Genomic DNA, 24,749 nt, shown 5'->3' on the forward strand with positions numbered 1-24,749 from the left:
AGCAAGCCAATTGGTGTTGCTATAAAAACTGCAGGCGGGACGCAAAATCCAATGGATCTAGAAGATTTTTAGGGGTAAATTAATTAAATGTTGGTCAGATATTGCTGATGAATGATGTTATAAATTTCCAAATGACCCTTGGTAGAGAAAAATGGTTCTCCACCCCTGCACTGCATGAATAACACCCACCCAAACAACAGCAATAGCACAAGGTACATCTTCAGAGTACTTGAAGGCTTGCAGAGTCTCAAGGGAAGGAATACCCAATAATTTCTTCCTCTCAGAGATTAGAAAACTCAAGGGATAGAGGAACCTACCCGTGACCACATCCTCAGGAGGCATCAGAATCATGATTAGAATTGTTTTCTCCTGAAGGCAAAACCAACATCCTACCAGACTACAGTGTAAGCCAATAGCTTCACAGTCTGGAAGGAGTTGGATAATTATGTTTGTAGTTTGGTTAACTGTCATCTATGGGATCTGGGGGCCTCCATTTCTTTAAGAGCAAGATGAAGTAAATGCATACACATAAGTTAATGACCAAAGGAAAATGGAATTGTTTTTCTCATGTGAATCGCTGGATAGAAAGCCTCTGTTACTAATCATTCCCAGAGGATTCTTGGTGTTCCTTGGCTGCTATCCTTAGCTATCAGACAAGCAAACATTGACATCTTGTTTTAGAGTTTTTCTCCCTCTCCCCTTACCTCAAGAGGAGACCTAGCCTGACTGCTTACTTATTGAGGAAGGGACAGTTCCCTGAAAACTATAGTCTGGAGGATAAGAAGAACCATATCCCACAAAGGTCAGCTCAAACAATTAGTCACTTTAGGCATTATTCCCTGTCCAAGGCATGATACCCATTAGTGCTAGAACATGGGATTGGCATCTTTTCACTTGGGGCAGTGACCTGCTCATATTCTGAGCTGCTCAACTTGAGTCATTCATCTCTAGGGATTGTTCTTCTTTCAGATGGAGCACCTCAAAGCCTGTGCAGAAATTGCCACCCAGCGCACCATCAACTGGCAGAAATTCTGTATTAAAGATGACTGTAAGTAGGCCCACTTCTCCTGACCAACTATCATCATCATCTCCAAAAACTAGAGAAAATTTTAGTCCTTATCACCAAGTAGTTTTGTTTTTGTTTTTTTTTTTGGTGAAAATGAATTCCTTGCAGCAGCATATTGTAAAGGAAACTTGGAAATGGTTAAGTTAGGCATTGAAGTCGATCTTGGCTAATGAAAAAGTCAGTTTCAGACTGGGTAGATCTGATGTAGATTTAATTTTGTTTATCTCTTCTCTTCTCACCTCTTTTTTGCAGCGGTCCTGTATTTCCTCCTCCAAGTTAGTTTCCTAGTGGATGAGGGAGTGTCCCCAGTGCTGTTGCAGCTGCTCTCCTGTGCTTTGTGTGGCAGCAAAGTACTCACTGTGGCATCTTCATCGGGAGCCTCCAGCGCCACCTCCGGCTCTTCCTCCTCCTCCTCCTCCTCTGCACCTGTGGCCTCTGGTTCTGGGCAAACAACAACCCAGAGCAAGTCATCCACCAAAAAGAGCAAGAAGGAAGAAAAGGAGAAAGAGAAGGAGGGTAAGAGCCATCCCCCCAAGTTTTATTCACTTGTTTGACTTCAGGGTCTTGACTACTGCCTACTCTTTGAACTTTGAATTTTGGTTTGTAGAACCCTCAATACTTCAGTCCTTTTTGGCATTGGGGCTAGTTCCTTAGTCTATCATTATGTCTCAAATTCAAAGGTCACATACTAAATTGTGTCACTTCCTAGGCTCTTCTTCTCCCCATCAGCAAGACTCAAAGCATGATTTTGAGCTGCCTTCCAGTGACGTGTGGAGGCTCGAGACCAGTGATAAGGGTGAGGGTGTTGAAGATGTTGCTTTCTAAGCAGTTTGGTATAATTGGAAAGAGCCCTCAGTTCCAAGGCCTGGATTCTTAGCCTTTACTAACTCACTGTGTGACCTTGGGTAGCTTACTTGGCTTGTGTGCCTTTTGTGCTTGCTGATCTTGGTGGCCCTTTCCACCTCCATGGTTCCAGGGCTTTATGCCTCAGTAGGGCTGCTGCTAACCAGGACCCAGAGACATGTGGCTCCAGTCTTTTCAGACATAAATCCTCAGGACACCCATCTCCTTTAGGCTGCACTGTGTGACTGCTGTGTGCTTGGCCACTGCTGTCTACAGGATCAGCATGTTTAGCATGTTGTAGTGGAGAGTTTCAGATCTGGTGTCAAGAGAGCCCTGAGTTCCAATCTTAGCTCTGCTACTTACTGCTGGGTTAACTTGGAGTTGGTCCCTTTGCATACCTGGACTGCCATTCCCTAATTCATCAGATTTTCTTCTTTTAGCCCTAGGCCCATGCTCCTTTTTATGTACTTCTTCACTGTCTGTCTTTTCACATCCGTCAGCCCTAGTGTGGTTGGAACCTAAACTCTGAAAGGAGATAAACTGTTTCCCTTGGTATGTACAATGTTATCATAGATCAGGGAGGTCAGACCTGCTTCTTTGCATACTGATTTAGCAATCTTCCTAGCACTGTTCTCTAGCAAACAACTTGAGCTCTTTTTTCAGGCAAGTTTTTGAAGTGTAGCTGCTTGGGTAGACTTAGCAGGGCAGGAACAAAATTTCTATGTCACTTGCATGAAGGCTCATAACTCTTTGTTGTTTTTGACTTAACATTGCAGGGGATTGCTCAGGCAGTCAAGAAGATCAGCTGTGCACAGCCTTGGTGAATCAACTGAACAAATTTGCTGACAAAGAGACCTTGATACAGTTTCTTCGCTGCTTCCTGCTAGAATCTAATTCCTCTTCTGTGCGCTGGCAAGCCCACTGCCTGGCATTACACATATACAGGTGGGGACCAGGACAGGACTCAGCTGTTCCAAGCTTGGGCCTGTTTAGCTGGACTCTTAGGAGGAGCACAACATCTCAGAACTGGAAAGATCTGTAGTTCTTATCCATCCCTTCACTTGATCAAGAGTCTTTTTGAGAGTACAGTGCCAACTAGCAGTCACTGAGCCTCTGTTTGAAGACTTCTCATACAGGCTTGGGGCAGCACTGATTGTTAGGAAGGTCATTTCTTTATGGGGCCCTAATCTGCCTTGTGTATCCTGGTTGAGTTCTCTTGTCTGAAGCCAAGGAAAATAATTCTAATTGGATGTGGTAGAATAAGTTGGAAGACTTCAGTTCAGATGCCAAACCTGCCATTTATTTCTGCCCATAAGAACTTGGGTAAATCACTTCTGTCTAGCCTTAGTTTCCTTATCAGTAAAATGAAGGAATTGGACAAGAGTGTATATTTATGAATGGCTGTCATGCACCATCTTTGTTGTCCTCTTCTGGATATCATTTTGTTAATGTCCTTCTTAAAATGTTTTCAGAATAGAACATGGTATTCCAAATGCAGTCTGGCCAGGGCAGAACACAAGAACATTTTTATCTCCCTTCATTCTGAATTCTGTACCTCTAATTTTCAACTTAAAATCACATTGGCTTTTTTGGTTGCCTCATCATTTGCTGAATCAGACTAAATCACCCCTTCCCTTCCCCCCCCCCCCCCCCCCGCCAGGTTTTTCCACATCTGCCCACTTCTTTCCATTACTTCTATTGGTTTTTCTGAACTCTCAAGCATGGGCCTTGGATTTATTTGCTATTTCATTGCATTCATATTATTAAATGGGGTCCCTACCAATTTTTTGAGATTACAATATATTGACTAATCTCTTCCTTTTTTGGATGTGTAAACATTTGCCAGGTATGTCATCTGTTATCTTTGACAAAAAATGCAGAATAAAATAGGGACAAGGACCTTGCCCAGTTGCACTCTGCTGGAGACGTCCTTTCAAAGAAAGAATATGTTCCATTAATCACTTGTCATTAATTAACATGTAATTGCTATCATAAAGTCCATATATTTTCATTTTCCTCCTAGGCTATCATGAAAAGCTTAGTAAAATGTTTAACTGAAATCCAGGTATACTTAGTCTCCAGTATCCCCCGATTTCCTAGTTTAGTAATAAACTCATAAAGTAAAAAAAGTAAGGTTAGTCTATTCTATCTCAGTGTTCACTCTCTTAGTACTAGTAAATTAAACTTAGTTATGCTGTGTTTAAAAATCTTACCAGGAATCCAAGTCTTATTCCTTATTCATTTCAAGTCTTCCCCCCCTTTTAATTTTTTTTTTTTGGAAGGCAAATGGGGTTAAGTAGCTTGCCCAAGGCCACACAGCTAGGTAATTATTAAGTGTCTGAGGCTGGATTTGAATTCAGGTACTCCTGACTCTAGGGCCGGTGTTCTATCCACTGTACCACCTAGCCGCTCCTCCTTTTTTTTTTTTAGAATCAAAACATTTGTCCTTTAGCTGTGTGATTCTTCTGCACACTGTCTCAAAGATCAGTGGTCACACCTGAAAGTTCTTTAAATTCTGAGATGTAGTTCATTTAGATCTGATGTGTGATGGCTGGGGAATCATGGAGGGGCATATGTTTTTTCTCCGTGGGTCTTAATTTCTTATTAACCATTTTCATTCTATCTTTCCTAGGCTAAAAATCCTCCTCCTTAGGAAAGAAAACATCAGAAAAGCAGGAGCTGAATAGTTATGCCTTTTCTGTAGCCAAGCTGGGTTACTTCTTGTATCTTATTTTCTCTGGCCTCCAGACAGGCTGGTTCTCCATACCGGGAACCTTTTCTCTCCTTTTCTCTGCTTATTCAAATCATTTTACATTTTACTACAGTTGCTCATCTAGCTGACATGTAGATTGCAATGGAACATTTGTTAAATATGTTAGATGCATCATCTCATTTGAACACCTTAATTCTGAGGTTGGTGCTGTTATTTTTCTAATTTTATAGCTAAAGAAACACTACGAGAGGTTATATGACTTGCCCAGGGACTTGCATAAGTGTCCAAAGGTGTATGATTTGAACCTCGTTCCTTCTGACGTTCCACTAAGTTATGTTCCTTCTGGACCCAGATCCTTTGTTCTGTGAAGCCTTCCATAATCAGCTCAATTCACATTCTCCCATGCTGCTTTATCTGTGTCTCTTTTACTCCATGATACTGTGATACTTTGTCTGATTCTTGTGTGTGTTGTATCCCCTCTTGGAAAAGATACACACCTTGAGTGTAGAATCTATATTGAGTCTCTATTTGTCTGTGTGTGTGTGTGTGTGTGTGTGTGTATCCCCTCTACCTAGCATTGTGGCTTGTGAATAGTAGGTACTTAGTAAAGTTAGTAGAATTTGTTGTTTTTGAGACCTAGGTAGGTAAAGTCTCAAACTTCCTTTAATCAGTAATATGTCATTTGCCCACAGAAACTCCAACAAATCACAGCAGGAGCTCCTCTTGGACCTGATGTGGTCCATCTGGCCAGAACTACCAGCCTATGGCCGCAAGGCTGCCCAGTTTGTAGACCTGCTTGGATATTTCTCATTGAAAACCCCACAAACTGAAAAAAAGGTAACATTATGACCTTACACCTCAGGAAGACAAAACACTGCCTCATTGCTTTTCTACTCGGGGTGAGGAGTTAGTTTGCTCTTTTGCTAAGGGCATTATCTCCAAGTCCTAGAGAGGAAGTCCACATTGAAGATCACTTTAATGTATTTAATCACTTTTATATTTAGTAGTAAATACTCCCAGCATTTTTTTAACATCGAAGCTGTACATGAAAATGGTCTCAATCTTAGACTTTTAAGCATAGGTGTATGAAATAGGAGTGACAGATAAGTTTCATTAAGGTTACTTGGCATAGAGCAAATGGAGCCAATTTCTAACTTGTTTTCAAAAGTTATCCCACTGGTTGATAGTTACATTATTGTTGTTGCCTAGCTTTTCTGGGCAGGAACCAGGATACTTCCCAAAGCAGAGACTAGAATACTTAAAAAATTATTAAGCTAAACTTGTCATTAAGACCATAAGGAATTGTAACAAGTGAAATAACTAGGAATTAACCCTACTTCTCTTAGCTCCCCTGGCACTAGACTTGAAATACCTTAGAACTGCTAGTTTTCTTCCATTTAGACTTTGGTTTATATATTAGAATCATTTCTTAACTTGTGTTTCAGTTGAAAGAATATTCGCAGAAGGCTGTAGAAATTCTCCGAACCCAAAACCATATTCTTACCAATCATCCCAACTCCAACATCTACAAGTAAGTTTGCCTTGTCTCCTACCTCTTGGGAAAACTAAAGGACCAGTGTATCTGAAGGTGTACTTGAGTTTCTAGCACATACTAGATTGTGAAATAGTTGGTAAGCAGAACTTAGACAACAGATTAGAGTCCTTAATCTTTTTTATTTGTGGTTTTTGCAAGGCAATGGGGTTAAGTGACTTATCCAAGGTCGAACAACTAGGTAATCATTAAGTGTCTGGATTTGAACTCAGGTCTTCCTAAATCCAGGGCTGGTGCTCCAACCACTGCACCACCTATCTGCTCCTAGACTTCAGATAACACAGAAGTAAATGAGATGTGTATATTTTTACATTAATAACAATGAGGAAAGGTGAGTCATGGTCTTCATTTGGGCTTTGAATAGGCCTCCATCATTTTCCTTATTAAATCTGGAAGATTCCCTAGGAAAGTGAGATGCAGAGTTAACTACTGAAATTTTGAAACTAACCATATTCTTCAAGGAAGGGTGGATTTGATTTACCACCAGATCTCATGAGAAATCTGATAAAACTAAAAAAGAACATCAGAATTTAGGAACAATCTTGGATCACCATGAAGAAAAAAAGAGTTTTGAAATTAATGACAATTATTGCAATTAGACAGTTCTGTCTAAAATAGCATGAGTTCATTGTGCCTAGAAAATAAAAAAAATGAAAGCAGTTGGGTTTGCATCCCAGGAGATGCATCCTGCAATAGTGCTTCATTATTGAAAGGCACTGTCTTCTAAATTAGTGTGGAAGTTCCTTCCTCTGATACTCAAATCCTGGGAGAAGGAATTTCTTATTTTTCATGCTCTCAGTAATATAGGACTGTGAGCAGTCCTATTGATTCAAGATATTTTTATTGATTCCTGTGAGAAGCTTAGCAATCCTAGAAATGAAGAATTTTCCTCACGTCTGGCCTGGTTTCTTTCCTAGCACTCTATCTGGTTTGGTGGAGTTTGATGGTTATTACCTAGAGAGTGATCCCTGCTTGGTGTGTAACAACCCAGAAGTGCCATTCTGTGTAAGTGTTCAATACTGCCATGGAGGACACTACAGTGTTTGTGGTGTTCTGGGGAAAGCTGAAGAGTACCTTACTTGTTCCCATTTCTGATAAGAAAATGCAAGGAGTAGACACCCCAGACTATAGTACAGAGACTTGAGATGATTTTTGGTCATAACATATTTCCACATCACTTTTGGTTCATAAAACATTTCCCTATAATGCTTTATGGGGTAGATGATGCAAATATCTCCATTTGCAAATAAGGAAACTGAGATATAAATGTGAAATGATTTGCCCAAGTCTACACAGCCAGTGAAAGCCTAGATTAGAACCCAGGTCTTCCATCTTCTAGTCTAGTGTTTGTTTTACTACCCCACAATACATTTATTGAATTTTCAATCTCAAATAGAATATATTCATGGACTATTTGGGAATGACCTTAGAAGGAGACTGGGTGACCCATTATCCTTCTAATTGCCTCACATTTTCTGTTTTTAGTATATCAAGCTCTCCTCCATCAAAGTGGATACTCGATACACCACTACTCAGCAGGTAGTGAAGCTCATTGGCAGCCATACTATCAGCAAAGTGACAGTGAAGATTGGTGATCTGAAGCGGACGAAGATGGTGCGAACCATTAATCTATATTACAACAATCGAACAGTACAAGCCATCGTGGAGCTGAAAAATAAGTATGAATTTTCAGGTTTGGGAAGGGGCTGGAGGATATGGTAATCCTGGGAGGCCCAATTTAAAGGTGCTGGCTTTTTATTTCAGGGATCTGCACCCTATGTTTTGTTTGAACTTTCTGACAGTTTTGGCCAGGGAATGAGAGCTAGAGAACTAGAGGGACATGGAGAATATACTTAGATCTTGAAAGAGGCAGGCCTCCCATTGTGATTTCCCAAGGGCCAGCCTTCTACAAATTCCTGTCCCTTGGAAGGTGTAGCTATAGATTCCTCTCATCATTTCCTCTTGACTTTTTATCTTTTAATTGTAAATATGAAAACCTGACTTGAAAGGTGAATGATTTGTAGAAAAGAATGTCAAAAGGAGCAACCACTTTGTTGACTTTGTGGAATATTGTGCCTTCATTTCAATATGTAGTTCCTTTGTATACCAGCAGTAGATCTTTCAGAATTTATCCATTATAAATCTCTTCAGTTTCTACCTAAATTTTTCCTATTCTTTCTCATGTCATGTAACACAGTCTTGGGCATTCCTACATCTGTTTGAGTTTAGATTCAGGACAGTACAGTGTGAGGAAGAGCAAAGATGAAAGAACTATGAGGAGAGGCAGTGGTTCTGGATTTCATAGAATTAGACCTTATTCTGGTGCTCAGGCCCAGAGCCCAGGAAGTTAGCACATTGTTAACAGTGAATGTGGTCTGGGAGGGAAGCTAACTAGAAAAGCCTCATACAGAACCCAGGTTGGTTTGGGGGAGTTTTGGTATGTAGTTACAAAGTTCCTCATTTCCTACCTAAGCCTACTCAAGTAGAGAACATTGACTTATTATAAAGGGAAGTGCTGCCACCTGCATTTGGAGCTGGGAGAATGGTGGGTAGAAGGAGAGGAGAGGGTGGGCCACCTTGCCTCAAATGGACATTCCCAGAAGCCATGCTGAAAGATTCCATGAAGTATGTGAACAAAAATAAAAATCATTACTCTGACCTGGGGCAGAAATTCATGGTGTTTTGAAGCTATTCCTCAAGATAGATGGTATAATTAACTATTCTTTGGGCAATAGGGTGGGGCTTGTAGGGATGCTGAATTTAGTTTTTTTTTAAATTGTGTTTATTTTTGCTATTATTCTTGACACTTGGTTTAGATTCAAGGGCACTGTTTCTTAACTTCCCTAAAGAAGTTTAGTTATGGTCCTCCAAACTGAGTGTCCTAATGGCTGCTGAAAGAAATAGAATCAGTTAGGGGAGTAGTTACCATCTTAGTGTCATGGAACTTCAGAGGGTCATCTGGTTCCATCCTTTGTATTAGATCTATCTCTTGAGGCTTTCAGCTTCAGCATCACTTACTTTGAGGTGCTGCATTTCTTTATTATTTGTGAGTGCCAGTGACATTATTAAATTGGTTTTCTTGGAAATCAACCTTTTAAATAAGTACAAAGTTTGTTACTTTGTTTGCAAGGGGTTACACACACTCCTTGGCTATCTCACTATTTTCTCTAAAGTATAGCAGGTAATAAAATGAATGAATCAATTGTCTACTATTCCTCTAACTACTTACCTTGGAATAATTACCTAGGTGCTTGTGAATTTTTACTTTTGTCTCTTGATGACACTAGAGATGAGAGGTCTTAGACTCTTGTGTTGTAGACTATTAACCAGGAGCTTCTGTTCCCTAGGCCAGCTCGTTGGCACAAAGCCAAGAAGGTACAGTTGACTCCAGGGCAGACAGAGGTGAAGATTGACCTGCCGCTGCCTATTGTGGCCTCTAATCTGATGATTGAGTTTGCAGATTTCTATGAAAACTACCAGGCTTCCACAGAGACCCTGCAGTGCCCTCGATGCAGTGCCTCTGTTCCTGCCAACCCAGGAGTCTGTGGCAACTGTGGGGAGAATGTCTACCAGTGTCATAAGTGCAGGTGAGAAAAAGAGAGAGGTCAGAGAGAGAGAGAGAGAATGAGAATGGGGGTGGGGTGGGGTGTGTGTTTTCCATAAGACAATAGAGTCTGGGCATACCCAGTGATTTTTCAAGTTGTTGGTGGAATTATGAGGACTCAGATTGGGCCCAGTAGAAGACTGAAGTGATGTATCTTAGTGGTGTCAAACTCAAATAGAAATGAGGCCACCAACCCACACAAAAATATTTCTAAAGGCTGCATATTGACTCAGAAAACCTCATATTAACATTATCTAAGGTTTGTGGTACATTTTGTTAAATATTTCCCATTTACATTTTAATCCTATTTGGGCAGCAAGTGAGGGCTCTATGCTACCTCTAGTGTACTCCATCACAGTCAAAATCAAGGATATAACAAGGATCTTCCATGTTGCTGGGGTTATCTTCACCTTCTAATATCTGATAATAACTCAGTATTATACATGATATCTAATTTTCAGAAAATAAATCTGACATGATCCCTGACTGTGAGATGTGAGAGCCTCTCAAACCTCTGCTGTCCCTTTGATTGGCTACTTTGGCTTTCTAGGTCCATCAACTATGATGAGAAGGATCCCTTCCTGTGCAATGCCTGTGGTTTCTGTAAATATGCTCGCTTTGACTTCATGCTTTATGCCAAGCCCTGCTGTGCTGTGGATCCCATTGAGAATGAAGAAGACCGAAAAAAGGTGAGGATAGGCGCAGACTGAGAGTAGTTGTGCCATCTCATCTTACTTTAGGTATAACTATTGGAGTAAAGGATAATTAACTTTGTGAGATGGAGAGAGGAGAAGACTATCAAGATTTTAAATTTTATGAAGTGAATTGGATCAGAATAATGATCCATTTAGTTCAATTAGGATTTTGTTGAGTGGCTTTCTTTTTTTTTTTTTAACATTTTACTTGTTTTCCAATCATATTCAATAGTAATATGTACCTATCATTTTTTGTAAGGTTTTGAATTTTACAATTCCCACCCCCCAACAGAAGGCTGTCTGATAGTCTTTGCATTGTTTCCATGCTATACATTAATGTAAATTGAATGTGTTATAAGAGTAAACATAACCTCCCTCCCCGCCCAAGAAGATGAAAAATCTCAAGAATAGAGAGAGAGAAAAAAAATGTACTTCATTCTGTGTTCAGATTCCAATGGCTCTGTCTCTGGGGTGAATTGCTTTCCTTATCATAAGTCTACCAGAGAAGTTGCTTCAATATTTTTTCCACAGTTGCTATTACTAGCTGTTCTCTCTACTCTATTTCTCCCCACTCTCATTTATTCTGTTCTCTTTCTCCTTTCATCCTGGTCCTGTCCATCACCCATTTCCCCCCCCCCCCCCCCATTTTCCCTTATCCCATCCCTTCTTATTTTTCTCTAGGGTAAGATAGTTTTCCTCATCCTTTTAAGTGTGTATGGTATTTCCTCTCTGAGCCATTTCTGATGAGAATGAAGGCTCACTCATTCCCCCTTGCCTTCTCTCTTATCACTCTATTGAAAAAGCTTTTTCTTGACTCTTTTGTGAAATTTCTTAGCTTCTTCTTCATCTCCTTTTCTTTCCTCCCAGTACTTTCCTTTATCACCCATTGACTCCATCTTTTTACTATTTTATACCATTATATTCCCACTCCTTCCTATGTCCTGTCTATATATATGTTACTTCTAACAGTCTTATAAATGAGAAAGTTCATATGAGTTATCAGTATCTTCTTCCCATGCAGGAATACAAACAGTTCAATATCATTAGGTTCCTCATAGTTAGTCCTTCTCTTCTACTCCCTCTATGGTTCACCAGAGTCTTATACTTGGAGATCAAAATTTCTGTTCAGCTCTGGTTGTTTCAATAGGGAAGTTTGGGGATGGCTAGGTGGCACATTGGATAGAACACTGACCCTGGAGTCAGGAGTATCTGAGTTCAAATTCGGCCTCAGACACTTAATAATTACCTAGCTGTGTGGCCTTGGGCAAGCCACTTAACTCCATTTGCTTTAAAAAAAAAAAACCTAAAAAAAAAAGATAATAGAAAAGTTTGAAAGTCCCCTGTTTCATTGAAAGTTCATCTTTTCCCCTGAAAGACAATGTTCAGTTTTTCTGGGTAGTTGATTCTCAGTTGTAAATCTAGATCTTTTGCCTTCTGGAATATCATATTCCCATCCCTACAAGCCCTTAATATAGGAGCTGCCAGAACCTGTGTGATCCTGACTATGGAGCCTCGGTAGTAGAATTGTTTATTTCTGGCAGCTTTCAGAATTTTCTCTTTGATTTGGGAGTTTTGGAATTTGGCTATAATATTCCTGAAGTTTTTCTTTTGGGATCTCTTTCAGGAGGTGACCTGTGAATTCTCTTGATTACTCTTTTACCCTCTGCTTCTAGGATCTCAGGGCAATTTTGCTGTATTATTTCTTGAAAAATGAAGTCTAGGCTCTTCTCCTGATCATGACTTTCAGATAGCCCAATAATTTTTAAATAATTTCTTCTGGATCTGTTTTTGAGGTTGGTTGTTTTTCCAATGAGATATTTCATATTTTCTTCTAATTTTTGGCTTTTTTGGAAGAGTTTTATTTCTTCCTGATTTCTTGCAAAGTCATCAGCTTCCTTTAGTTCCATTCTGCAGTTATTTTTGGAGTTATTTTCTTCAGAGAACTTTTTTATCTCCTTTTCCAGCTGGCCAATTCTGCTTTTTAAGGCATTCTTCTCCTCATTTGCCTTTTGTTTTGCTTTTTCCTTTAGGCCTAAACTAGTTTGTTTTTAAAAAATTTTTTTTAGGGTTTTTTTTTTTTGCAAGGCAAATGGGGTTAAGTGGCTTGCCCAAGGCCACAAAACTAGGTAATTATTAAGTGTCTGAAGCCAGATTTGAACTCAGGTACTCCTGACTCTAGTGCTGGTGCTCTATCCACTGTGCCACCTAGCCACCCCTAAACTAGTTTTTTTAACATATTATTTTTCTTCAGTTTTTTTTGTATATCTTTCTCCAAGCTTTTGATTTGGTTTTCATGATTTTTCTGCATCACTCTCATTTCTCCTCCCAGTTTTTCCTCCATCTCCCTTAATTGCTTTTCAAAGTCTTTTTTGATCTCATCCATAGTCTGAGCCCATTTTCTATTTCTCTTGGAGGTTTTGGATACAGAAACTTCGATTTTGTCATCATTTGAGTATGTGTTTTGATCTTCCATGGGACTAAAGTAATTCTCTATGGTCAGATTCTTTTTCTGTTGTTTACTCATTTCCTCAGCCCAAGACAGTACTTCCAAGGCTTTGGGGTTTTTTGGGGGGGGATACCCCACTGGGATCTTTATTCCTTCCTGTTCTCTTGCCTGTGCTTTGATATATAGATGACACCCTTACTTCTCTCTGTCATAGAGCTATAACGAAGATCCTGCTATCTTAGTATGAAAGCCCAAACTGCAAACTGGATCTGAGTGTAGGCAAATAGCAGAGTCCTACCAGGAGGGAGAGCAGAGAAATCTCTGCAGTCTTCCCTGACCCCTTAACTGTCTCTGGAGGTGCAGGCTGCTTTCTCCAGAATCTCGCTGCAGATTCTGTGGCTGCTGCTCCCTCACTCCACACTCATTCTGGTGTAGCAGAGTTTTCTCCCCGCCCCTTGAAGCTGTTACCAGTGATCTCTGGGCTGGGCTGCCCTGTGGCCGCAGCTTTTTTTCCAACCCCTGGTCCTGATGAAACACACCTTTCCCATGGAACTTCTAAGTTATCTTGGACTGGGAAAATATATCACTCAGTCTTTCTGTGGGTTCTGCCCCTCTAAATTTTGGCTGGAGTTATCATTTGTTGGTTTTTGGAGTTGGGGGGGAGGAGTTCCCAGGAAATGCTGCCTTCATGCTGCCATCTTGGCTTCACTCCTTGTTGGGTGGCTTTCAGTAACCAAAAGGTACATCTCATATATGAGATAACAAAAATTGAAAATGTAAAAACCATATTTTAGTCAGGCATTTCCAGCAGGGACACCATTCTACTTTGTGGGAAATGTGGAACTCTTGGTCTTCAAACTTGGTTGTGATTATAAAGAAAGAATGATTTGATTTCACAAATTATCTGAACCTAAGGCCAAAAATAAATCAAAATAAGACTTCTGAGGATAGAGAAACTTACTAGAATTATTTGGAGATGATATTTCAAGGAAGTAAAGATATAGTTAAGAATATAGTATTGAGGGGTGGCTAGGTGGTGCAGTAGATAAAGCACCAACCCTAGAGTCAGGAGTATCTGAGTTCAAATTAGGCCTCAGACACTTAATAATTACCTAGCTGTGTGGCCTTGGGCAAGCCACTTAACCCCATTTACCTTGCAAAAGCCTTAAAAAAAAAAGAATATGGTATTGGGGGCAGCTAGGTGGTGCAGTAGATAGAGCACTGACCCCAGAGTCAGGGGAATCTGAGTTCAAAATTCTCACACTTAAAATACTTTCTTAGCTGTGTGACCTTGGGCAAGTCAGTTAACCCCACTGCCTTGCAAAAACTTAAAAAAAAAAAGAATATGGTATTGGAGAATGGGTTTTACTGATGTATGATTTCTGGATCACAAGTTATTGAATGACAGACTCTTGGCCAAGTATAAAGTGCACTTGATCAGTATTGGTAAGACTTTGCCTAGAGTGTTGTAAGTCTAATCAAAAGGACTCTAAGCTGAAAAGGAAGAGGCAGGAAAATAATGTCTAAGTTTATCTACCAACTTAGAGAATAACTGTGGTGTGGGAAGGATAACTAGCATTTAATAGAAGCTCATGGTGGGGGGGTAATCTTTGAAAGGAACCAGTAATTAAACCCATGACCTCATGTCTGTATAAAAATGCAAAAAATCCAGGTAGTAGGAATTAGATATGCTAATGCAAAGAGGAAAATATGACCTCAGAAATATCACCAACATTTAGTTTGAGGAGATCTGTGACTGACATGAAGCATTCTAAAGAGATCTATTCCTTGTTTGAAAACACCAAGGGTCAGTATAAAGAGTGGTAAGAGTAGCATTGCATATGACAATAGCATACTCATATGAAAGATGCAAGACTCAGAGGGAGGAAGCCTGGTAAAGAATATTTGAGTGAAGGGCTACAAAAGCAATATTGTCTTTGGAGGAGACTATGTGCCAGATGGACAGAAGAGAAATAGATGAGTTTAAAAAATCTACCAACAACAGACTATAAACCCGACTCAGAACCAGGATGCATTAGTAACTTCAGTTGGAGCTATTGGTACTCTCCCTTTCAAAAATAGAATGGCTAATTATTTCTTACTTCCTTTATTGATTGGAATAGAAAAACATTGATTGGGAATACAGTGCTGGGTATACAGTCTCTTGCTTTCAGGAAGAGAAAACCACATATAAACGATTCAGTTTATGACAGGTGGTGCTTAGGTTACTCGCAGAGAAAGTGAGTCAGAAGACAAAGCCCTGAGGACCTTAAAGACAGAGAAACTAACAATGGAAATTCCATCTTGGATCTAATTCTCAGCAAAGAACTAAATGTTCCCTTGTGATAATAGGAGCATTGGGAGAAAATCACCACTTTGGATTAGAGAAGAAATTCTTAGTATAGTCTGACTTGTATCTTGGATTATGAGCAAATTTCAGAGGGTTAAGTGTTAAGGATAGGCATATCTATGTTTATGGCCTACAATTTATAGGGGTAGTCAGTTCAAGATGGATGAGAAGTACTTAAGAATGCAGTTCCAAAGATACCAAAAACTCCCACTTAATATTGAGGAAGAAAAGAGAAAAGGTCAGAAATTCTAAGTGCCCATTTAAATCCCATTATCTATATTCTAGTATCCTCCTTATGTCCTTTTTGTCCTTTTCTTATTTGTACATTGTTATTTGCTTGTTGTATCCCCCCATTAGATATTAGGGACTTTCTTTTGCCTCTTTCTATAGCCCCAGCTACAGAACAGTGGCACACTGTAGGCACTTTAGTGTTTGTTGATTGATTGGCAGGATCCATAGACTAATAAATGCTATGCATATTGCTTATCTGGACCTTAGTGAAGCAAAGCTTGTTTGTATTATTTTAATGGAAAGATGGAGGAACAGTACCATTGGTGCATTCAGAACTGATTAGATGACCAACCTTCATGGTTTGAGGTAGTCTTGTGTGGAGGATTTCCCTGGAGGCCCCTAGTCTGTGCTGGGCCCTGGACCATCTTTATCATTGGCCCTGGGGGAAGGCTTAGATGGCATACTTACCAGATTTTTTTTTAGGTTTTTTTTGCAAGGCAAATGGAGTTAAGTGTACTTATCAGATTTGCAGATGACAGGGAGCTGGGAGGTAGAGCTAACATACTCTAGGACTAAGTAAGAATTCAGGATTCTAAGTTTTGGCATACCCAGAACCAACTTAAATAACATTGGAATTTAATAGAGATAAGATTGGGTTGAGTGGGTTAATGGCCTAAAAACCTTTTCTAACTGCCACAGCCCTGAAAGCAAATCTACTTGCAGGTTTCATTCAAAGAGATAATTTGCAGGCCATGGGAGAGGGTGCTCCCATTATATATACTCTGCCTGGTCAGATTTTAAGTAACTCTTACTGTCAGTAAGCCAGAGAGTATCCAGATTGGCAGAGTGCCTCTAATTATAGCCTTATGTGATGTAGTTGAAGAAATAGGGATATTTAGTCTGTAGAAAAGAAGCCTGAGAGGGGAAATGAATGCTTTCTACAAGTTGTGCTGGAAAAACTGTCCTATGGAATAAGGATTAGATTTTTTTTCTGCCTGTACCTAGGGGACAAAGTTTAGGAGCTTTAGGTGGAAGTTGCAAAATTAAACTTGATGCACAAAAAGCTTCCTCCCTAGTAGTGCTTTTCAAGAATGGGCTGATTTAGGAGGTAGTATGGTTCCACTAGTCCTGGAGAGCCTTATGCAAAAACCGGATGACCATTAATGGGTTTGATGACATCCAGTGCTTTTGTATGGGAAAGTTAGATTAGCTCTAACCCAGGCTCTCTTGCTTTCTCTCATCCCTAGGCTGTGACCAACATCAACACTCTCCTGGATAAAGCTGACCGAGTATATCACCAGCTAATGGGACACAGACCACAGCTGGAAAATCTACTTTGCAAAGTCAATGAGGCAGCTCCTGAAAAGCCTCAGGTAATATCCAATTAAGTTTAGGGGTGTTCTAGGGAAGGAAGCAGAGAGGGTTGGCTCCTTTGCTAAGAGCTCCCAGATGTGTACATGCCCTTGGGGGAGAATGCTGCTGAGTAACTTGCCTTTCTGACTTCTAGGATGATTCAAGTAGTGCTGGGGGCATCAGCTCCACATCAGCCAGTGTAAATCGCTACATCCTACAGTTGGCCCAAGAGTATTGTGGAGACTGTAAGAATTCTTTTGATGAACTCTCCAAAATCATACAGGTATGAAAACTTGGGGGGAGGGGGACTTGCTGGTATCCCTGGTGATGTTGAAGCATCCCAGCATCCTTTATTCATGAACCCAAACCCTGGTATTGCCTAAACCAGATCAGTTGGAAAGATTAGCTCCTTTGAATTTGTTCTCTGCGGTGACCTTGGGTAAGCATGGGGTGGGGAGAGTCTCTGTTAGGGAGTGGTGTGAGTACATGGAAGAAGGTAGATAGCCTGGGTCAGGATACTATCTGTGGAGTTAGAGGACTGAGGTTTGAATCCTGACTGGAGAGTTTCAGGGGACCTCAGTCCTGGTCTGTCTCCAGATGGCATCATGAACAAGTCTCTTCTCCCTGGGCCTTAGTTCTTAAAAATGAGAAAGTAGAACAAGATATATCCAAGGTACTTTCCAATTCTGATTGGTAATCCTTAAAGATCAAATATAATGGGGCGCAGAGGGGGGAGTCCACAGAGATCAGATGCTTGAGCACAGAGCTTGGCATCCTTCTAGAGCTTTTGGCATATCAGTGCCCACTTTCTAATCTGAATGGAGCAGCTCACCAGTTCATGCATCAGAATAGAATTTGCCCAGTCTTTTAAGTCTCACTGTGTAGACATTCACATGGATGAGCACTGGATGAGATTACCAGTCCACAAACCATCTAGGATGGGCTCGTGCCAAGTTTGTCATTTCTGCTTTCGTTTTGGCACCTTAGCTTTTTTATTTGTAAAATCAGTCTATGGCGGCAGGACTGATAATTTAGAAGACATTTTAATTCTGCATTTTAAATTAGCCAAATTATCAGAGAAATAGCATAGACTAGGGGATAAAGAGATGACTTGAGATCCAGAACTATCTGAATTCAAGTACTACCTTTGACCTATCCTGTTTGTGTCTTGCATCGTGCTGACTCTCCTCTTTTCCCCAATTCAGTGTGATCATCTCTGGGTTCCATCCCACAGAACTTGGCTGCTCCCCCGTGTGGACAAGGGCCAGATGTTTTTCAGGGAGGGGAGGAGCTTTCAGCCAAGCATGTCTTATTGGTTTTCCACCTCTGATGCCACAGGCAACAAGGCGCCAGTTAGTGAGGCCAACTAGGAAGCAACTAGCATGAAAGGCTCCGGGAATAAGAAATTCCAGAAAAGAAAAGCAGTGCCACACAGGAGGGGTGTGCCTGGAGCAGACAGATTGTCGCTTGAAATGTTAGACTCTGCACACAACCCTCCTCCCTTCCCCAAAACAAATTTTTTTCAAACTGCTGCCATTTACCACCCACCCCCCACCCCCTGACTATGCCTTGAGACAGCTTAGGACAGCTAACCTGCTTTCTAGGAAGTTTCTCTTTCCTAAGGAGGTAGAAGTAAGAAGTAAGAGACCATCCCTGCACCAGTGAGGGGTTCTAATAAACAGCATTATATTGGGGAGACACTGGAAAGGGATGGAAAAATTTTTTGAAAAGTGATCTAGTCGTTTGTGTGCTCCCCTCCTCCAGAAGTGGTTGCCAAGGTGGGCAGGGGTTATGCCTAGAACAGAGATAGCCTAGAATAGAGATAGCCTGTCACACACTAAGAGTGATTCCTCCCTTGTCTCCCCTCCCCCCCAAAACAAGAGGGTTTTCTGAATTGTTACAAAAATATTAGTTGCCAAGTTTTTTTAAGCATCTTAAAAGTGCTCTGAGTTCCTAGAGACAAGGATTGAAATCCCTGAGATAGGAGGCCTGGCTAGAAAAAGATTTTGAGGTGAATTTTCAGCTCAAAATTTATTTCCTTCTCTTGGGTATTATAATAGCTGACTCCTTTCTTCCCTGTCTTCTCGACTCTAGAAAGTCTTTGCTTCACGGAAGGAGCTCTTAGAGTATGATCTGCAGCAGAGGGAGGCAGCTACCAAGTCATCGCGGACAACAGTGCAGCCAACATTCACTGCTAGCCAGTACCGAGCCCTTTCTGTCCTCGGCTGTGGCCACACCTCTTCCACCAAGTGCTACGGATGTGCCTCTGCGGTCACCGAACACTGTATCACACTCCTCCGGGCCCTGGCCACGAACCCAGCCTTGCGCCACATCCTTGTCTCGCAGGGCCTCATCCGGGAGCTCTTTGATTACAATTTGCGGCGGGGGGCGGCCTCTATGCGGGAGGAAGTTCGCCAGCTCATGTGTCTCCTTACCAGGTGTGACTGCAGTCATTCTTTCTCTCTCTCTCTGCTTTAGAGACAATTAGGCTAGCTATGCCAGAGTGCTGCGTTGGGCTCTGCTCTGGGATTAAGGTGTGGATTGTATGTGGTCCCTGTGGTTATGGGGCTCTCAGAGCAGTAGGAGAAAAGAGCTATTAAGTAGACTATTGTGGGATGAAAGATATGAAACAAAGTGCTCTTTGAGGTCAGGTCAGGGGTGGGAGATCACTGGCAGCCAGGAAAGGCTCTCTGTAGAAAATGGCATTTGAATTTGGATAATAGATTTATAATGGAGATTGACAAATGAATGAAATGCTTAGGAAAGAAGGATTAAGTGACCTTGGGGAGCTTATCAGTCTTCTAGATTTGCCACCTTTGAGCAGTTGGTAGACTTAGATAGCCTGTCTAGTTGAGTGCCATGTACCTTAGTAGGTGGGATGACTGGGTGTTCAGGAGGATTCAGCCCCTCTGTTGTGAGGGCTGCTGAGCTCTTTTCAGGCTGCCCATCCACCCTTAGTGTCCACCTGATCTGCTCATCTATCACCTGTGGCTCTAGGAAGTTATAACATGATCAGTGGCCACACCTGGTAAAACTGTCTCAGTAGATCAGCTAAATGAGATTGACCTCAAACCTGTTAGTGAGTTGGGGGGTGGGGGCTGGGGGCTGGGGGTTGTCTGCCTAAGCAAGTGAAGGGTAATCAGCAGATGAGAACAATTTGTTCCGGTTGCTATGAAGGCATCTGAAGGAGATTTGAGGAGATCTTGTAGCTTGGTCTGATATCAAATATGCCAAGGTCATTCATTCCCTTTTCCTGGGCTATGGTCAGTCATCTTGAGTTTTGTCCTGTCACTGTGCTTCCATGACTTAGGAAGAGTGAGTGAGTCTGATAACTTTGTGAATTGCCGCCTTACTTAAATCCAAGACATCACCCATGATGTCATTGGTCCTCTTGAAATTGAAGGATGGCCAACACCTAGTATGTAGTTAATCATGCTTATCAAATGGGATTGTTATCAAGATGAGTCCTGAGAAGAGATTTGAAGAGGAAAAAGTGGTTGAACTGAAAAAGCACTTTACAGATGTGCTCATAAAAGACACAGAGAGGCAAGGCAATGTGGATGTGGTGATGTGTATGTGTATGTGTATGTGCTCTGAAAACATGCAACCATTTTGGTGATGGAGCAGGAAGGGTATGCCTGAGCAATTCCTTTAATTACCCTATTGTTGCTTCAATCACTGAAGTTCTGGGAGGCTTCTAGGGACTCTTCCTCAGGCAGGTGATTGAAACCTCTTTAGTTAGGGAAATTAAACCCCTTGGGCTGCCCTCAATCGGGGGCATCATAGCCAATAGTGAGTCTAATAACTGTGGTTTTTGTTTTTCTTAGGGATAATCCAGAAGCAACTCAGCAAATGAATGACTTGATCATTGGCAAGGTGTCAGCAGCTCTGAAAGGCCATTGGGCCAACCCTGATCTGGTGAGGCAACCATCCTCTCTCCTGTCTTCTCTATCCCCCACAGGTGATATCTTGAATGCCCTGAAGCCCTCCTCTTCTGTTTCTCTCCATTCAGTTTCTTTGTGATATTTATGGAGGAAAGGAACCCTCTTGTTATAGTTAGTTCCCAACTCTTCCCATTCCCTTGCTAAGGCCAACACCAGAGTGCTGGTCAGTGGCACATCAGCACACTTGATCAGCGTGCAGGTGTTTGCTCCACCTCTCTTATGTTGCTTTTAGAAGCATGGGGTAAAGAAAGAACATGGATCTTGGAATCAGGATAATTAAATTAAAATTCCAGTCATGACATTTTACCCATTGTGTGATCATGGGTGAGCTACTTAACCTTCTCTGTTAGGATGCTGGTGGGGAAAGCACTTTTTTGGGGAGCAAGGCAATGGGGTTAAGTGACTTGCCCAAGGCCACACAGCTAGGTAATTATTAAGTGACTGAAGCCAGATCTGAACTCAGGTCCTTCTGAGTCCAGGGCTGGTTCTCTATCCACTGTGCCACTTAGCTACCCTGAGGAAAGCACCTTTTAGTGTGTCATCACTGTTATACCTCAGATTCTTGTCTAGAATAAACCACTCCAACCTAGCCACAGAAGTTGGGAGTTGGGGAGAATTAAGGGTTGAGTTGCTTGTGGCCATAGCTCTTTTCAGTAATACCCATCAGAGGTGAAAGGTCACAGACAGGCTTCTGGCCTATTTGGAGACCTCTCTCTTCCCCTTGATCTTGCAGGCAAGCAGCCTTCAATATGAAATGCTCTTACTGACTGACTCTATCTCAAAGGAGGATAGCTGCTGGGAACTTCGCTTACGCTGTGGTGAGTCCAGGAAGTTGAGAATTGGAAACAAAAACTTAAGGAGGGAAGGGGTTTGCAGGGCTGAGTCTTTGGAGAAGCCAAGGTTGTTAGGACTTGCAGCACTTCCTGGGCAGTGAAAGTAACTCATTACCACTACCTCCCCTATGCAGCTCTCAGTCTTTTCCTCATGGCTGTAAACATCAAAACTCCGGTCGTCGTGGAGAACATCACCCTCATGTGCCTCCGAATCCTGCAGAAGCTGATCAAGCCGCCTGCTCCGACCAGCAAGAAAAACAAGGTATTTTGTGGACTCTCAGTGTATGCAAGGTCATTCAGAGGTGCTAGACGCCTGTAGCTACTATTCCTTGTAGTAGCCAAAACAGACTTGTCTTTACTCACTGACTTGCTGTATTTCCCATCTAGAAAGGGGAAACCCTTAACTTACGGGGTTTCATATGCCTTCTACCCTAGACTTGACTTTAGGTAGTTTTTATTTTTCCCTTTGCCCTCTGGGGTCTTTTGAGGCACAGAGCTTGTCTGGTGGGTGGAAGTTTTTTGAAATTCCTTAGAAATTTCAGAAGCCACCTGCTTTATAAAGCTGTTGAAACACCTCAGATTGGCAGGGCACAGAATAGTGGAGGATCTGTGGGAAGTACCTTACACATTTGACTTGTGTTTTCATTTTTTTTGGTTGAACATGTTTAAATTGAAGAGACGGGGACCTCTGGGGTTGGAACCCATCGAGGAGGGTAGTGGGATAATGCTGAGGATTTTGAGGGCAGATGCAGACATGGTAGACTTTAGCAAATTAAAGTGGAAGGGTTCAGAGAACTGAGAGGGAAAAATTTAGAACATCACAGGACTGGCAGGATGGGTTTTTATATCAGAGAATCTCAGTGTTAGAAGGTACTTTCAAGGTCAGAAGTACACTTGACCAGTTCTCTGGTTTCTAGCTGCCTCTCAGATGTAAGGAAGAGGGACACTTTTAAACTCAACATGTCCAAACTGGGACTCCTCTTTCCCTTAAACCACCCCAGTACTGTAGAGGACAGTCCTCTCCTGTCTTCCCTCATGCTTACCACCTAGAACTCCTTGCCCTTCCACCATCTCTATACCATGACCAAGGCCTCTTCTCTGACCCCACCCTCATCCTTGGGCAGCAATACCCCCCCCCCCCCCCCCCCAGCTTGCCATCAGGCCTGCCGGCCATCATCTCTTCCCACTATAGACCATCAGGTCTGATGAGGACACCCCCTACTCATTAAACTCCAGCAGTGTCCTCTCATTTCCTCTTAGGCTTTTTCAGTCCTTCATCATTGGGTCTCCTCTCATGCTTTTCTTCCCTTCACCTGCTCTTTGATGGGGAGAAAAGGAAGGAACAAGTATTTACAGTGTCTGTCAGGCACTGTGCTAAGGGCCTCACAAACACTGACTCCTTGGATTCTCACAACACCCTGGCATTGTATTAACACCCTTTTTCAAGTGAGGAAACTGAGGCAGGCAGGTGCAGTGACTTGCCCAGGGAAATACAGCTGGTAAGTGTCTGAGGCAGGATTTGAACTTAGGTCTTCTTGAGTCCAGGGCAGGGCTCTCTCCATAGCATCACATAACTGATACTGACCTCTTGTCCACTCCCGAGGCCACTTAAAATTGTTTCCTTCCTCATTTTGACCTCAGCCAAAATTCCATTAATGCAAGTGCCTCCCCTGCAAAACTCACAGAGTGCTGGGCCTGAACTCAGGGAGACTCCTCTGCCTGCCTTGATATCTTGCCAAATGGGGGCCATACTGCCATATCTTCTAAGATTATGCTGAAAGAATCTTGATAAAGGACTTCACAGGTCTTAAAGCATTCTTGGAATTTGAGCAGTGATCATCTGTTGTAGTTCATATAAAGCAGAGTTGTAGTCTCACCATTCTCCTGGGAGTTTGTTGGGAACTGGTCTCAACTTTGTTGTATCCTTAGCACAATGCCCACTACTGAGTGGGCATCAAATAAATATTTGATGACAACTTACTCATTGACTTGAAGACTTGGGAGGGTTCTAATTCTCTAGAATAATTTTCTTAAATCACCTGAAGGCTTGAATGCTCTCTTCCAGGCAAAGTCAGGTTTTGGAAATAAACAGGAGAGGTCGTTGGGTCAGAACAAAGGGCAGTCACTTTAGGCCTTTGTAGGTAGCATTTCTAAACTTCAAAACTTGAGACAATGCTCGAAGAATACAGTCACTCCATGAATTGAACTCAATATCCAGTTGATGTGTGCTGTGAGGAAATTTTTATTCAGAATTACAAAAGTAGGAGAGGGTGAACTCTAAGACTCGAAAGGAAAATCTAAAGGAGATAAACTCAAAGGGAAAGTTTATGATCAAGACTGGAAAATATTGCAGGTGTGGTTGAGTATTTATTTCCATGGTTTCTTTTCAAGAATCAAGTAGAGCTGTTCTTGTAAGTAAACAGCATCTTACACCACACAGGGTGAGTCAGGGAACTCTAAATTAATTCTGGAGGTGCTGCTGCTAAGTACACTTATCAGGAAGGGTTGCTCTGGCCCTTCTCGTTTTGGTGTCTGGGAATGTTGGAAAGCTCTCATCTCATCTCCCTCTCCCCTAGGATGTTCCTGTTGAAGCACTTACCACGGTTAAACCCTACTGCAATGAGATCCATGCACAGGCTCAGCTGTGGCTCAAGCGAGACCCAAAAGCATCCTATGAAGCCTGGAAGAAATGCCTTCCCACTAGAGGTGCGCCTTTCCCTTTACAAAACTTGGGAGAGAAAAGGACAAAAAAAAAAAAGCTGGGAAATTGAAGAAAAGAATTGAATTAGAATAAAAAAAGGAAAGTATTTATAAAACAGACACAGAAAGAAGGAAAGGATTGCAAATAGGGTGATTTTATTTCTCATGTTAAATTTAATATATGATTTTGAAAAACAAACTATGTAACAGAAGGTCACCATTTCTTATCCAGTTTCTTTTTCATTCTCCTTGTAGATTGGAATATTGATATTTGTTGATAAATTCATCATAAAAATATATTTTTTACAATTTTAAAAGAAAAGATTTTGCCAATCATGGCATTGTTACTGAATTCAGTACTAAATGCTAGGGGTACAAAGAAAGGTAAAGCCATGCCCTGCTTTCAATGAGTTCATAGT

The 24,749-nt window shown here is 41.6% G+C and overlaps 1 protein-coding gene across 1 annotated transcript in view; it reads left to right on the plus strand.

Annotated features, from left to right (window-relative positions):
• UBR4 (ubiquitin protein ligase E3 component n-recognin 4) overlaps nt 1-24,749 on the plus strand; it is a 160,818-nt gene that overhangs the window by 86,730 nt on the left and 49,339 nt on the right. The window contains exons 67-82 of the mRNA XM_074218273.1: nt 970-1,048; nt 1,319-1,582; nt 2,686-2,854; nt 5,315-5,459; nt 6,068-6,153; nt 7,092-7,179; nt 7,660-7,853; nt 9,522-9,761; nt 10,329-10,467; nt 16,748-16,873; nt 17,008-17,136; nt 18,948-19,291; nt 20,681-20,771; nt 21,531-21,615; nt 21,765-21,892; nt 24,207-24,336. Of these exons, the coding sequence (XP_074074374.1) occupies nt 970-1,048; nt 1,319-1,582; nt 2,686-2,854; nt 5,315-5,459; nt 6,068-6,153; nt 7,092-7,179; nt 7,660-7,853; nt 9,522-9,761; nt 10,329-10,467; nt 16,748-16,873; nt 17,008-17,136; nt 18,948-19,291; nt 20,681-20,771; nt 21,531-21,615; nt 21,765-21,892; nt 24,207-24,336 (2,437 nt within the window). The remainder of the gene's footprint in view (nt 1-969; nt 1,049-1,318; nt 1,583-2,685; nt 2,855-5,314; nt 5,460-6,067; nt 6,154-7,091; nt 7,180-7,659; nt 7,854-9,521; nt 9,762-10,328; nt 10,468-16,747; nt 16,874-17,007; nt 17,137-18,947; nt 19,292-20,680; nt 20,772-21,530; nt 21,616-21,764; nt 21,893-24,206; nt 24,337-24,749) is intronic.

The sequence above is a fragment of the Macrotis lagotis genome, chromosome 1 (assembly GCF_037893015.1).
Source record: "Macrotis lagotis isolate mMagLag1 chromosome 1, bilby.v1.9.chrom.fasta, whole genome shotgun sequence".
Taxonomy (NCBI): Eukaryota; Metazoa; Chordata; class Mammalia; order Peramelemorphia; family Peramelidae; genus Macrotis; species Macrotis lagotis.